The sequence below is a fragment of the Hippocampus bargibanti genome, linkage group LG20, assembly GCF_051943395.1.
Source record: "Hippocampus bargibanti isolate YZ-2025 linkage group LG20, ASM5194339v1, whole genome shotgun sequence".
In the NCBI taxonomy this organism is placed as follows: Eukaryota; Metazoa; Chordata; class Actinopteri; order Syngnathiformes; family Syngnathidae; genus Hippocampus; species Hippocampus bargibanti.
The window spans coordinates 8799256-8815052 of NC_142753.1; the positions used below are offsets into that span (position 1 = coordinate 8799256).

Consider the following 15797-nt stretch of genomic DNA (forward strand, 5'->3'; position numbering starts at 1 on the left):
AAAGACAAGTGATGCGCAAAGTACTGAAACGTTGAACAGATGAAAACAAATGCCCCCCCCCCAAAAAAAAAAAAAAAAAAAAAAAATACATAAATAACAACAAAAGGCCAACCGCTAGCATAACGGCATTACAGTGACCTCTGGTGGCGAGATGTCATTATCACAACTCTTTGGCTCTGAAAATGTGATGAAATTCCCCTGAAATGGGATTAAATAATCGATCTGTTTTATCATTTATATTTCCGTATAAATACCATCCACTGACTAAACGATAGAACTACTTACAGGAAACATTTTTTTTTTCTGTGGGAAACTGACGTCATTATTTCCATTCCAACCAACGCTTTTTTTAGCATACGAGATGTAATCTATACATTCTTGCCATTGTTGTGTTGTGTGCGAGATGTTTGGAGGAAATGTAAATAAGTGAAATGTTTAAAAAAAGAACACTCATTACTTCATTGTCCTCATCCAATATAAATTCCAATATTATTTTATTCAAAAAGAAAGAAACCACACAACAATATTAGAAGTGTGGGGTGATATTTAATTAAATATTACAAAATACTAAAATACGATATTAACTCATTCACTGCCAGACGTGTGCAAAAATGTGTCCACTCCAGTGCCAGGGTTTTTGTCATCGTCACTTTGAATTCCAGGACCCACAGAATATTGAGTTTTAGGACTACATAAACATTCAATACAATGTAAGATACCTTAGACTCTTTTCTTTCATCAGAAAAAAAAGTTAATTCCTAAATTATATGGGCCTGGAGTTATATGAGCTTGAAATGAGGGCGGCTTTGAAAAATAAAATGCAAAACATACATATTGGTTTATATAGTGCTTTAATAACAGCTGGAGCTGGGAAAAAAGTGCTTATGTGGAAAAGGGGAAATTCAGCCCCCCTTGTGGAAAAGAAAAAACATTGCCAGAGGCCATGACCGACGCTTTATCGGCACCCAAGCATGAAAAAAAACAAAACCCGAATCAACTCAGGAATGGCGCTCTACGTCATATTTTCAATTCCTAAATACATTTGTGAATGTTAGTGAATGAATGTATACATAATAATAATAATAATAATAGTAATAATAGTAACAGTAAAAGTAAAAGTAATAATAATAATAATAATAATAAATAGTAATAATAAGAGTAATAATAATAATAATAATAATAATAAGAAGAATATAATAAGAATAAGAAAAATACAATATTACAATATTAAAATACAATGTTAAAAAATACATGATTTAACCAATCCGTGAAATATACAGTACATATTTTTTAATGCCAAAGTAGTAAATTTAATTCAAGACTGTCTAATTGGGTTGTTGTCGACTTATTGAATGTTAAAACTATTGTATTTCATATCTGCTCACTTTTGTAGTTTGTCTGGTATTTATTCTAAATTTTATTTACACCGCAATGAATCCTGGAAATCTGTCATGAACTCATACGGAACAATAACAGTTAATCCAACGCATATTTATTTCCATATCTATAATAAAATAGAATAATTTTAACTCAACGTGTATTATTACGACTGCGTTTTACTGTTAAACTTGATGATCAGCAAATCAGTTTTGTTCCTGACGTACACGAAAAAGAAAGTTAGGTGGGCAGGATGGAATGCGACAACGGAAACCTGCATTACAGGAAAGTTTCACAAAGACACAGCAGGTGGATACAATTGTGCTAGAAAAACACACACACACACAATGGTTCCATTTTCGAATGTTTGTGATTAGCATCAGGCAAAACGGTGTATCGCAAATGTGGGATTTCATGAGCTTTTCTTGTTTAATGCCATGATAAGTCACGCTCATCTTCTGTGACAGGCAGCCAACAGCTGTGCATTCGCCTCCGCCAATATCTATTTATAAATCTTCAGGAGGGAGGTAAAAAAAAAAAAACATTTGAAATCTACCTACAGAAATAATCTCACAAAAATGTACACCATACCCCATTTAACCGCATTTGCCTTTTGTACAGCTGCCCCTATTTCAATCTTAGATAACTCTATACCCGTGTTATTTAGGAATTTATTCTTTCTGATGAAAGAAAAGAATCAGATTTCTTTTGCTGAATTAAATGTTTATGTAGTCCTGAAACTCAATATTCTGTGGCTCCTGCAATTTGAATGAAAATGACATAAACCCTGCAGTGAAGGAGTTAATTGTGTGTGCTTCATAGAGCCTCAAGACTGCTCCGTATTCACCATTGCCCCGTTTCAATGTTGACAACGGATAAAATGTCCTAATGATGAAATATGACTCTGTCAGGGTGAGCAGGGTCGAAGCAAAGTTGCCAGGAATGAAACCATTGGATAGCTTGACTGCAGAGATAGCGCCACAACAGCAAAGGGGAACCAGCGGAGTGTTTACAAGGAACACAATATTGATATAACCCCGTAGCTCAGTGAGGGGCCATATTTGTTCCTTGAATTTATTTTCACAACGTTGTACGAGTCATGTGGAAACAAGAAATCTCGTTATGGAAAGCGTCCGCCAACAAGAACGTCAAGAAACTTCGGGTTGTCAGCAAGGTGTGTGGCCTGGAAAAAAAAAACTGGCAGCATTGGATAGAGGACAATGAGAGGAAAGAGTCTTCAGAGGAACCCCAAAAGACTTGCGGCGCTACAAAATCGATTCCCAGCCATAAAACGGAGGATTTTCTAGATCCGGTGGTTGCATCTAAAACGACACCCAACACTCTGAATTTCCCTGAAGCTCCAACCGAGATTGAAGATGGAAGCAACTGGGCGCTACCAATGGTTTCAACGTCCACCAAGATGAAGCTAGTGATGAAAAATGTTCATAGTGGGAAGCAAGACAGAAGAGCAGGAGCTAAACTACTGGCGACGTGTCTGAAGAGAAGTGAATCCGGTGAAGGCGAAGACAGGTCGCTAGAAACCCAAAGCTCTCCTCGCAGAATGTGTTCCAATGTGCTATTAACACTGACTCAAACTGGGATAAGAAATGAGCAGGAGCATGGAAAGTTTGACCTGATGGAGAAGCAGATTGTCGATGCTAAACCAAAGGAGGATACAGTAAACATGGACGACGTCGCTTCCAGATGTCCATCAACGAAAGTCTGTAACGCTGAATCGTCTGTAAAAATCAAAAAGGCACAAATCCTAACGTGAGTAAAAGATCTTTGCAGATTTTTGTTTATCAAGAAACGTGAACACAGATTGTCTGCGCATGCATTTTTGTCAAAGTACAGTGATACCCCGTTTTACGAACCCCTTGGCTTACGAACCTTTCGGTTTACGAACGTTAAATTTATGAACATTTTACCTTGGCATACGAACCTTTTTCGTACACGGAGCTGCCTCAATGAGTGATGTGTCGTTCGCAAACGAGCCCGTTCTTCTAACAACAAAATGGCAGCCGGCTGTTTTTTTCCTCTATTCCCCGTCCCCAGTCTTCGGTTAAAGCCACGTGATTGGTCAAGAAGGCAGCAGTGAGGGGAGGTGGTTTAAAAATTAAAGAGACAGGCAGACGACAGTGAGAGAGTTTCAACTTTGATAGTTCAAAGGCAGAGTGTAGACTGCAAGGTTAAAATATCCCATCAATCAGGCTCTACAAACGACCCGCACAAGCCATCTGTACACTTGATTCAAAAAACTATCAACCCAGCTAAACAGAACACAATTGTTGCTGATGAAACTGGCCACTCCATTCCATCAAGGCATCAACGACCATCACAAAGGTCAATAAAATGACTTTATTATACCGTACAGTTTATTTCTTTAATTATAATACCATAGCACATTTATTATCCATAAAATAAGGTAGTTTTTGTATGTAGTTTTAAGGCTTAGAAAATTAGAAAGTAGAAAATTGTGTTTTATGGGGACCTGGGAACGGATTAGTCTCATTTTAATGGTTTCTTTGGGAAATGATTTTTTAGGATACACACTTTTCGCCTTACACACTGTCTGGGAACCTATTAAGTTCGTAAGCCAAGGTATCACTGTACTGTACTCGCTCGTGCAATGTTTTTCATATTTTGCAAAACCAGTTTTTTAAACGTGCCTACTTCAACATTTTGTGGCCAAAGCCCACCCGCCGTGAATGTCCGACGCGGGCGACACAAATAGCGCCAAAATCTTCTTTAACCAACTCAAAACAAAAAAGGTCGACCATTGAATCATATGATACTCCCCCTAGGACCCCCTGAAACCGCAAATGATGTTTCCTTTCTACCCTTAACGTCTGTTTTTACCATTCAACGCAAAGTATAAATACGAAACACGGCGTCACAAATCCAAAGTCTGATTTCGTGGTTTCATTTTAACTTGTCATCATGTCATCGTAACATCCTTTTCAGGTCCGGTAAGGAAGCTCCGGACGCCAATAAGATCAACGCTCTCTCCAAGAAATACAGCTCGGTTCGAAATCTCAAGAGCCGTTGGCAAAAGTGGACCGCGGAACATACTGATAATCAGAAACTCAACCCCTTTAGTGAATACTTTGACTATGAGTACTCCATGTCCCTCCGCCTCCAAAAAGGTCAAGATGGCTACGGGCGTCCCAAAGAAGGCACCAAAACAGCAGAGAGAGCGAAACGAGCCGAGAAACACATCCACGGAGAGATCGCCGATATGTGTTACATCATCAGGACCATGTCCGATCCGGATCGAGACGGGAAGAGGCGAGTGACGTTTGGAGAGTTATTTGACAGATACGTCCGTATCTCCGATAAGGTGGTAGGGATTCTATTGAGAGCACGCAAACATGGGAAAGTCCACTTTGAGGGCGAAATGCTGTGGCAAGGACAGGACGATGGAGTGGTCATCACTCTTCTGGTGTGATGGCATACCGATTCTGGTATGTGGCGCAATCACCAAGCTCACCGAAATTTACAGAGCAATCACTCTGTCGGTCTATTTGGAATGCTTTTTGTTGTTTTGACTCGTTTAAAAAAAATCATTGGCACCATCTCGATGACTTGCACCCTGCAAGAATCAAGACAACGGCATGTAAAATCCGACTGGACCCTGCGCACCCTGCCCACCACATTTTCCAGCTACTCCCCTCAGCTAAGATATCATGTCGAATTGACCAGCTTAAAATTTGTATCAGTTCCCTTTTTTAAAACTCATTCACTTCCAGACAATGTGCAAAAATGTGTGCACTTCAGTGCCAGGGTTTTTGTCATTGTTACAGCCTCAGCTGTTGTTAAAGCGCTATATTATTATAGTAGGTTATTTGGCTATCTGCCTAGCTAATTGGCTATCTATTAGCTATATATTAGCTCCTCAAATCAATAGAAAGCTAGCTGGTAGATGGGTAATGGCTAGCCGGGTGGCTAGTGGATAGCTAGCTAGCTAGCTTTCTATCTATTCTTCTATCCATTGCGTTATGTGTTTACCTTCTAATTTCGTCATCAACACGGATCAACACAAAGTTTTCAGACCAAACAAAGTACCGCAAAATGCATTGAGGTGATGCAAGGTATGTCCTTTCTGAGTCAGGGGCGTTCCTTCAGTGACGTAGAGTGAGGACTCGGCACCAACTCAAAAACAAGACTTCCGGAATATTCAGCGCGAGTCTTAAAATGTAAAATATAGCTATATGCGGTGGAATTTTTGTAAAATACGCTCAGTAGAAGTCATTTGAAGCGATTTTACAAATTATGGACACAACTTGTCCGGAGATGTCGGTTGTCCTTTAATGCGGTTAAAATACATGTCAGTCACACGCAAAATGTAGGCAGGGCAAGTTCTACATGTCAAAGAGATCCGCTGATAAGATTTTAAGACATACCTGAAACGTTTTTTTTTTTGTGAAGGCTTTAGTCTCCTCCATTTATTTGTATGTGCGCACCAACAAACCGCACGTAGAATAGTGTACCACTATAAATTGAAACCCAAAGTAACAGCTATTCGCACTTTAGCCTGAGAGATTATTGCTGAAACTTCCTTGTAGGGAATCCAGACTTCAATTAAAGGATTATTATTTTTCTGGCATTCCTTGCTGAGAATGACTGAATTTGACTGAATTTTTGCATAGTTTCTTTGTCAAAGATATCTTCCCATCACAAGTAGCAGGTAAGGCTCTCTTTTACTTATCTTCATAAAAAAATATTCAATATTCTCAACCAATTTTCTTTTCCTCCACAGAATGATTTTAACAGTCATTATAGCGCTTCTCTCAATCACCGCTTTGGCTGATGGTAAAATCTGCATTTTAACACTGGATGAACTGACAATTTTTGTTGTTTTAACTAGCTAACGTGGTCCTAAAAATACTTTTTTTGTGTGTGTGTTTTTTCCAGAATGGCCCGGCAGCTCATATTACTCAATCTCCCCACAAGTCGGCTCAGGGCAAGGCACGTCATACTCGGTCACCGGCAAGGGACGGATTACGGCTGTCCGAGTGTGGGAAGCTAACAACAACTACATTTATGGGTGAATAACTTCATCATCCGCCATTATAGAATCAGTGGTAAATATGAAATTGAATCAGAGTATAGACAACGAACATTGCTGCATATGAAAAAAATTGTAGTAACATATGTCATATTCTCTCCAGTTGTACATTTACATATCTTTAGATAGCATATATTTTATTAGTGTCGGAAACAAAAAGTTAGCGGACGACTGGGCAGACAACTCTGAAAAGTTGCCTGCCCGGCCATAGAGTTGCCTGCCCCATTTTTCACAACTTGAAACACAATAAGATGACTAATCGCAAAAAAAAAAAAAACATTGTTGCAAAGTATAAAGATTTTTTTTAATTAAGGAAGTACCTACCACAAATGCTCCCTTGCTTGATTTATGGTAAATATCCCTTGCTGAAGATTTTGCTCCAGTTGTCGTTTGTCGTCATGGTGCACAATGCAATGTTTGCGTTGCGTTGTCTGCTAAAAGCCACGTGGACTCCTCTTTCTAAGCGCCTTTCAAAACTCTCAAGTACACTTTATAGTCACGGTATAGTCCGAAAGCACGAAACAGCCAAACGAACGTTCGTTTGAGCAATTTGCATACTCTGCACGGCAGCCAATCAGAAGCCTGTTTCGTGCTTCGGACTATACCGTGACTGTAAAGTGTATTTGAGAGTTTTGAAAGGCGCATGGAAACAGGAGTCCACGTGGCTTGTAGCAATTTTCTGGTAGCTTTTGCTTTATTGAATAAAACAAACGTTTGATTTGGAAAACAAAGCTTTTTTTTTCTTGAAGAAGTTGTCGGCCACCCAGGCCGAGACGTTTTGAAAGTTGTACGCCCGACGTAGAAGTTGTACGCCCCAGGCTTCCGGGCAGACGTTATTTCAAACACTGATTTTATTGTTTGTTTTTCAGTACAAACCAATACAGGTGACTTATACAAGTCTTAAACATACTTATATAAACTTGAAACATACCTATATAAGCTATAAACATACATTCCATACAAAATATAACACTGAAGTTACTTACGTTCATCTTACGAACGATCGTTCAGAACGTATCTCGTTTGTAAATTGGGGAGCGTTTCTACTTTGTAAAAGCTTGCAGTTCTCGTTTTAGGACAGTTGGTGGCGGTGTTTCCGCCAAATTTTCTACTCCATAACAATGAGAGCCCAACCCTCCAAATGTATTTTTTCCCTTTTGGGTTTTATTTGAAATTTTGTCGTCGTTTCTTTTGAGCACAGCATCGACAATTTACGTTTTAAGTCGTGTCTTTTTTCTATCCATGTAAAGAATTGAATTGATACCACCCACCCAAAAAAAGAAATACTAAGCATATTTCCATATTCAAATTTTACAGTTAATTCAATCAAAATATTTCAAATGCGCTTATTTTATCTTCATCAGCTTTCAACTTCGCTATGGCTACGCCTGGACGGATGTGACGGGCCGAGAGTTTGGCCAAGTGCAGGAAATTGAGTTGTTTCCCGATGAGGCCATCGTGCAGATCTCTGGAAAATATGCACACTATATTCAATCTCTGGTGTTCACAACTAATTTGGGACGTTCCCTTTACGCGGGTCGCCCGACGGGGCACTCGTTCAACATGTACCCGAATAATGAAAAGGGTGAATTGCGATTCATCAGCGGCCGCTTCCGTGGTGCCATCACTTCTATTGGGGCGCACTGGGGTATTGTTTCTGAACCATACAAATACTATTAAAGTGTCCCATTATCTGAATTTGACGTACATTGTGGTTTTAATTTTATACAACCATTTGATAAAAGTAATCATTTGGATCCAGATGCTAATTTTGCACTTCAAAATATATTGGATTGGGTTGGATTAGCCTTTATTCGTCTCGCAGTGGAGAAATTTACATTTCACAGCAGCAAAGTTATGAAAGGAAGAGGAAAGGAAAGAAAGAAGTAGAAAAATATATGGATCCTAATGATTTTATTTCAGACAACCACTAAATGAGTCAGCTCAAAACTTTGTTTTCTTTTCTTGTGTATTTTAACAAACAGGAAAATGTTAATTGTTTGCCACATGTTTAAAAATTTTACACCTTCATTAAATCTCGGTCCTTAGCAAATTTGTGCAATGGTCAACATGTGATTAAAGACAAATTTGGCTAGCAAAATGTTCATGTTTTTTTTTCCTCTCCAGTCTACTTTTGTCATTTTTGTCAGTACAGTGAGACCTCAACTTACAAACACCTTATCTTACACACTTTTCGTCTTACAAACGTCAAATTTCTGACAATTAAACCTTATAATAAGCACTATTTTCATAATACACACCCACCACGGCTGGCGGAGTGATCTTCGGCGGAAGCACACGACCGACCAGCACCAGAGGTTAAGTTACCAACAGTCCTTATGGAAGTTAACTCTCCTTCCATAAGCCATCAACAACCTTCAAAAAGGTAAATAAAACTTTATTTTACAGCACAGTTTATTTATTTGATTACAATCCTCATATAATGTGCCTCTCTTTCCAAACAGCAATTCCCTTTGACCTCCAATGCTATTCCATCAAGCCATCAATGACCATCACAAATGTAAATAAATAATGATAATAATACATTTCATTTCTAAGCGCCTTTTAAAACTCTCAACGTCACTTTACAGTCACGGGATAAGTTTTTCTTCCTGTGAAGTCACTTTATGATACAATGCAGTGTATTTCTTTCATTACAATACAATAGCACATTTATTATACATAGAATAAGGTATGTTGTGTGTAGTTTTAAGGCTTATTTAGTTGAAAAGTATATTTTATGGAAACCCGGTAACGGATTATTCCCATTTTAATGGTTTCCTATGGGAATTTTTTTTTTGAGATACACACTTTTCGCCTTACACACTCTGTCTGGGAACCAATTAAGTTCGTAAGTTGAGGTCTCACTGTATTTTTTGATTGTTTTCATAAATAGCCATTAACCTTTTCATGCACTATGTAACCTGATAAGATGTCCATATCGTAACCATTGTCCTTAAATGGGTTCAACATGTATCAATCCAAGACTAAAAATCTTGCACGTAAGGCTTTTTTCGCCCAAAGTATGTATGCCAACATTCATCGTTCAAAAAAAATAATAATAACAAAGCCTAACAAAATACAACCATTAACTGGCTAACCGAGCAAGCTAATGCTAGCTTGAGGATTACTACTTTGTTGACATAACATGCATCGATGCTGTCAAGTCGTATAGAAAACAAAATATGACATAACCATAGGAAAATTGCAGGCAGGGCAGGTTCTACATACATAGCAGCTAATCAAGAGTTAAAACACACCTACCACGTCATAATTATAATTTTTTTTAAAGCTTGAAAGACCTCCTTCAACCATTCGCTTCCCGACATCAACTTGAAGGAAGTGGCAGGTACAAAAACATTTCTCCTGTATGTAAAAAGCCAAAATGGATTAATGCTGGGATTGCTTTAGCGGAATACGCGTGTCATCTGTAAGGTTGAACTAAACCTGTTTTCTCTTCAATTGCTGTAAAAACATTCACATAAAATATGGTTTTAAGGTAGCTCCTTTGTTAAAGGTATCCTCCAGTCTGAGAGAAAATCACCCAAACAAGTGACAGGTAAGTTTTGCTTTTGTTTGTCTGAAATAAATTTGGATTTATTGATTCCTGATTTATGATCCCCCCCACCCCCCTCCAGTTTTTTTTTTTTGTTTTGTTTTGTTTTCACAGAATGATTTCACTGCTCTTTATTGCACTTCTTTGGAGAACTGCTGTGGCTGATGGTAAATATGCACCATGGATGAAGGGTTTTTTTAATTTTAATTTTTTTGGATGTTTTAACATACCGAGAAAGATTTGTTGAGTGTTGTTCACAAGAAAGATTGTGCGTTTATTTATTTTATTTTATTTTATTTTGCTATTTTAGCTCTTGTAAAGCGTCTTTGGGTGTGATGAAAATAAAAGTATTATTAGTAGTAATATTTATTTATTCATCTAGTTTTATTTATTTATTTATTTATTTGTAAAAAATGTTGTTTCTTTATTTATTCATTCTTATTTTTTTATATTTATGTATTTTTATTTATTTGTTTATTGTATTTTTTTTAGTTATTCATTTACTAATTTATTTATTTACTGTATTTATTATATTTTTATTTTTATTTATTTATTTAGTTATTTATTTAGTTGTGTCTTTGTAAAAAATATATTCTTTATTTATTTATTTACTCATTGTTTATTTTTTTATGTTTCTGTATTTTTATTTATTTTATTTTTTTGTCATGCATTTACAAATGTATGTATTTACTGTGTTTATTATATTTGCATTTTTATTTATTTAATTTTATTTATGTGTGTATTTTATATTTATTTATTTACTCGTGTATTTGTAAAAACATTATTTATTTACTCATTCTTTTATGTTTTATGTGAAAGTATTTTTATTTATTTGTTTATTGTATTTATTTATTTTTTATGTTATTCATGTACTAATTTATGTATTTACTGTATTTATTATACTGTCCTTATATTTTTATTTATTTAATTTTATTTATGAATGTATTTTTTTCTTCCTTTTATTTATTTTATTTATTTACTCATGTATGTATTTATTTCTTATATTTATATTTATTTATTTGTTTTTATCTATGTGTTTTTATTTATTTGTTTTTTTTTTTTTGTTTTTAATGTGTTTTAATGTATTTATAATGTGTTTATTTATTTATTTACTCATTATTTTATTTTTTTTTTTTTTTTTTGCAGGCCGTCATGACTCCGAAGAATACTCATTTTCTCCACATGTGGGCTCAGGACAAGGTATTTCGTACGCCCTCGTCGGCAATGGGCGGATTACCGGTGTCCGATTGTGGGAGGCCAGCAACAATTTCATCTATGGGTGAATAATTTATTCATATGGCAAAACATGGTCAGTGGTTGAATATGAAAATTCCTGAAAATATCTTTTCATGTTGATGATTGAATGGTAGCGGGTTAAAAAAAAAATACACATGATATACTGTACACATTTAACATTTTTTTTCCCCGTCTTTTTATTTTCTTCCCGCTAGCATCCAAATTCGCTACGACAACACCTGGACCGAAATAGCCGGCCGGGAATTTGGCCAAAAGCAGGAGATGGAGTTGTTTCACGACGAGACCATCGTGCAGATTTCTGGAAAATATGCACACTACATTCAATCTTTGGTGTTCACCACTAACTTGGGCCGTTCACTCTACGGGGGGCGGCCGACGGGGCACTCGTTCAACATGTACTCGGACAACGACAAGGGTGAACTGCGCCTCATCAGCGGTCGTTTTCACGGTGCCATCACCTCTCTTGGGGCGCACTGGGGTGTACGTCCTGAGACTGATGCTTTAAGTTATGGCTATAAATACTATTAAAGAAGCCATCATTTGTACCGACCAAACTTTTGTCAAAGATTTGTCATGTCCTTGGCTTGAATACACAATATACAATATAATACAGCCTAATATATCAATCTATTTAGCTAGCTAGCTAGGTATATAGCTAGTTAGCTAGCTAGCTATACAATACAATACATCCTAATGTATCTATCTAGCTATCTTTCTTGGTAGCTAGCTATACAATACAACACATCCTAATCTATCTATCTATCTATCTATCTATCTATCTATCTATCTATCTATCTATCTATCTATCTATCTATCTATCTATCTATCTATCTATCTATCTATCTATCTATCTATCTATCTATCTATCTATCTATCTATCTATCTATCTATCTATCTATCTATCTATCTATCTATCTATCTATCCTAGTATCTATCTATCTATCTATCTATCTATCTATCTATCTATCTATCTATCTATCTATCTATCTATCTATCTATCTATCTATCTATCTATCTATCTATCTATCTATCTATCTATCTATCTATCTATCTACTTAATTAGCTATCTAGCTATCTATCTCGCTATCTAGCTATCTAGCTATCGATCTAGCAATCCTATCTATCTATCTATCTATCTATCTATCTATCTATCTATCTATCTATCTATCTATCTATCTATCTATCTATCTATCTATCTATCTATCTATCTATCTATCTATCTATCTATCTATCTATCTAGCTACTTAATTAGCTATCTAGCTAGCTATCTCGCTATCTAGCTATCTAGCTATCGATCTAGCAATCCATCCATCTATCTATCTATCTATCTATCTATCTATCTATCTATCTATCTATCTATCTATCTATCTATCTATCTATCTATCTATCTATCTATCTATCTATCTATCTATCTATCTACCTAGTACTACCTATCTATCTATCTATCTATCTATCTATCTATCTATCTATCTATCTATCTATCTATCTATCTATCTATCTATCTATCTATCTATCTATCTATCTATCTATCTATCTATCTATCTATCTATCTATCTATCTATCTATCTATTTATTTTTGCTATTGCTATTTTTTTTCCTTTTTTTTTTTTTTTGCTATTCCCTCAAAGTTTCAAGAAACGAATAGGTCTTCTATTGAATATTTATTGTCTATATTGTTCACCTTTTGTTTTCCTGCTTACATATTCATTCTACTGCAATCTGTAGACGAGAGAGTTAAAAACTTGTTTGAGGGTAGTTCAACCTGCAAAAAGACTGGAAACAAAATGACAATGAGTCAGTCACTTATCCACACCCATAATTATCATAGTTCGATCTGTTTTCAATCCTCAATGGGGGCGACCAGGAAAGCAACCACCTACCTCTTCTTAAATGGTTTCCCGTACAACTTCAACCAGGATATAATCTTGTTTTGTGTTCAGCGTTTGACTTGGACACGCTGAAGGCTTGTTTCTAAAGCTCATCTCCAAACTTAAACAAAAGAGTCCGAGCTTCACACGTAGCCCTTGTGCGGATAATCTGTGAGTAGAATTCTCTTTTTTTTTCTTTCCTGACATATAATTACACTTACAGAATGTCTTTCTTAAAATCTAATTGTACATAAATACAACTAAATTTGTCTTATAGACTACTTTATATTTTGATTCTTGATTAGGTAGATGCTGTTAGATTTGCTACGCGGTCCGACAACTCCAACAGGTAACATCAGAGGTTGCTTCAATGAAATCACTAGACACATTTTCTAAAATGAACAAATTCATAAAAAGTGTATGCTGTATTGTACTTATATATTTTTCTTCCTATTTTTTTTTTACAGAATGTCAAGAATTGTAATTATCACTGCACTTGTTCTTTGTGTATTTCAGAATGGTAAGTGATTTTTTTTTTCATTATGTACCAAAAAAATTAGAGGAAGTAAGCAATATTTGGCATGATTCAAACTTAGTTTTACTCCCTGGTGCTTTCTATCTTTGTGACTGCTTTATTTTTCCTGTATATGATAATTGTCCATGTTAATCGCTTTGTTACAGCTTTAACTGTTGTTAAAGGACTATATAAATCAATATGTATTGTATTGTATGATCTGTTAGGCATGTTGACATGTACAATATAAGGAAAAAAATCTTGTAATCAGATTTTCCCTTTTCAAAGTGTAACACAGAGATTCTGAAAAAAAAGAATATTTTGTGTTCAAGTAACAATCCCACGTTCATTTTTACTGGAGGAATTCATTTGTCGTTTCTGTTTTCTTACTCCATTTGAGACACTTGCTTTGAAAATCAACAACATTCTTGCTGTGAAGCACCCGTGCGAAAATTTCCGATGACGTTTTTTTTTTTTCCACTCTGAAATCAATGACGGCAACACTCTCCATTTGTAAACTTTTCATGTTATTTCAATAGCGAGCTAGCGATTTCGATAGCGAGCTAGCAAGCTCGCTGGATTGATATTGAAGGAAGTCTGACACTTAAAAAAAAGAGATGATTGTCATTCAGCATTATTTATTTATTTATTTGTGTATTTACAGTAAAGTCTCGTTATATCGATATTCAAGGGAGTCCGAAAAAATATCGATATAACCGGGACTATCGATATATCCGACCCTGGTTGCATGTAATTTTCTTTGTGCGTGCATAGAAATAGTATCGATATAACCGGGACTATCGATATATCCGATATCGATATAACGAGACTTTACTGTATTTATTTCCAGCATTGGCCGAGAAATACGCATTTTCCCAACCAGTGGGCCCTGGGGGAGGTACCTCATTCACTCTCAATGGAGATGGGGCCATCACGGCTATCAGAGTTTGGGAGCAATACAACAGCGTCATCACTGGGTAAATATACGACACATCCAATCCGATTGAACCATTTAGTGACTGTCACCAGTTCAAACAAACATTTTATTGATTTTTTTTTTTTGTCTTCTCCATCAGTTTTCAATTACGCTACGGTCCTTCTTGGTCACCTGTAATTGGTCTTGAAACGGGAGATGCCAAGGAGATGGAGTTGCACAAGGACGAAGGCATTATTCAGATTTCAGGCAAATACAATAGCTTCATTACGTCACTTGTGTTTGTCACCAAGAAGGGACGATCACTGCACGCAGGGCAGCCTTCCGGAACATCCTTCAACATGTATGCCCCGAGCAAGGACACCGAGCTGGTCCTCATCAGCGGACAACTCAGAGGTTCAAATCGTATCACATACTTTGGGGCACATTGGGGCATACCTGAATATTACATTTAATCTGAATCAAACTTTTCCTCATTCTGCTTTATAAAGCTAAATTTAAAAAGTCTCCATTTAAAGCTCTTGCGCAGAATAAAGATATTCCTCTCTAAGTGTTTTGAGGAATCGTTTTTTTTTTTTAACTCTTAGCTAACTTAACCTGTTTCAAAATGGTTTCTAAATCTTTAAAAATGTTTGTCCCTTGTCCATGTAAGGTTTGTGAAGGCTATGAATTTACTTTATGATTTATGCATCATTATTTAAAGGACAACCGACGCCTCCCGACAACTTGTGTCCATAATTTGTAAAATCACTTCAAATGACTTCTACTGATCGTATTTTACAAGGATTCCACCGCATACAATAATATTTTACTTTTTAAGACTCCCGCTGAATATTCAGGAAGTCTTGTTTTGGCGTTGGTGACGATTCCTGATGTGACATCACGTCAGGAACGCCCCTGACAGAGAAAGTGATACACAATGCATTTTGGGTACTTTGTTTGGTCTGAAAACATCGTGTTAATTCGTGTTGATGGCGAAATTAGAAGGAAAACACATAAATAACGCGATGGTGAATCGTTGTGTTTTGCACCAAGACTACTATTTGATACTAGTTGACACAAATTCCCAGCAGACAAATCAGCCCATTTCCAACGGAGCTTGTGCGCCATTTTGTGCATTTTCTGGGAGCTACACAGGAGTTCAAATGCCTCAAAATGATACGGAAGGACTTCTTTAATCGATTGCAAACATTTATGCTTTCCTCTTCAGAACTATTTGAATC

The 15797-nt window shown here is 36.3% G+C and overlaps 4 protein-coding genes across 8 annotated transcripts; all 4 read left to right on the forward strand.

The window, feature by feature from the left end:
- The first annotated feature begins 1257 nt into the window (after positions 1-1257).
- abrab (actin binding Rho activating protein b) lies at positions 1258-5661 on the forward strand. The gene is made up of 2 exons (XM_089023488.1): positions 1258-3147; positions 4342-5661. Exons 1-2 carry the CDS (start codon positions 2477-2479, stop codon positions 4823-4825), a joined length of 1155 nt encoding a protein of 384 aa, XP_088879614.1. The 5' UTR covers positions 1258-2476; the 3' UTR covers positions 4826-5661.
- A 197-nt stretch (positions 5662-5858) lies between these two features.
- On the forward strand, positions 5859-8143 carry LOC148883032 (zymogen granule membrane protein 16-like). Its single transcript, XM_089023492.1, has 4 exons — positions 5859-6064; positions 6137-6189; positions 6292-6424; positions 7810-8143. The coding sequence occupies exons 2-4, from the start codon at positions 6138-6140 to the stop codon at positions 8123-8125; spliced, it is 501 nt and encodes a 166-aa protein (XP_088879618.1). The 5' UTR covers positions 5859-6064; position 6137; the 3' UTR covers positions 8126-8143.
- A 1608-nt stretch (positions 8144-9751) lies between these two features.
- Positions 9752-11812, forward strand: LOC148883033 (zymogen granule membrane protein 16-like). Of its 3 annotated transcripts, none has more exons than XM_089023491.1 (5): positions 9752-9794; positions 9963-10004; positions 10116-10168; positions 11148-11280; positions 11453-11812. In XM_089023491.1, the coding sequence occupies exons 3-5, from the start codon at positions 10117-10119 to the stop codon at positions 11784-11786; spliced, it is 519 nt and encodes a 172-aa protein (XP_088879617.1). In that variant the 5' UTR covers positions 9752-9794; positions 9963-10004; position 10116; the 3' UTR covers positions 11787-11812. The 3 variants fall into 3 exon arrangements, with proteins under 3 accessions (XP_088879617.1, XP_088879615.1, XP_088879616.1); XM_089023489.1 differs by having other exon boundaries at positions 9776-9794; positions 10087-10168; XM_089023490.1 differs by lacking the exon at positions 9752-9794 and having other exon boundaries at positions 9801-10004; positions 10086-10168.
- A 1305-nt stretch (positions 11813-13117) lies between these two features.
- On the forward strand, positions 13118-15124 carry LOC148883034 (zymogen granule membrane protein 16-like). 3 transcript variants are annotated; one of them, XM_089023787.1, is made up of 5 exons: positions 13118-13297; positions 13404-13475; positions 13594-13646; positions 14491-14617; positions 14717-15124. In XM_089023787.1, the coding sequence occupies exons 3-5, from the start codon at positions 13595-13597 to the stop codon at positions 15027-15029; spliced, it is 492 nt and encodes a 163-aa protein (XP_088879913.1). In that variant the 5' UTR covers positions 13118-13297; positions 13404-13475; position 13594; the 3' UTR covers positions 15030-15124. The 3 variants fall into 3 exon arrangements, with proteins under 3 accessions (XP_088879913.1, XP_088879911.1, XP_088879912.1); XM_089023785.1 differs by having other exon boundaries at positions 13432-13475; XM_089023786.1 differs by having other exon boundaries at positions 13436-13475.
- Positions 15125-15797: the final 673 nt, after the last annotated feature.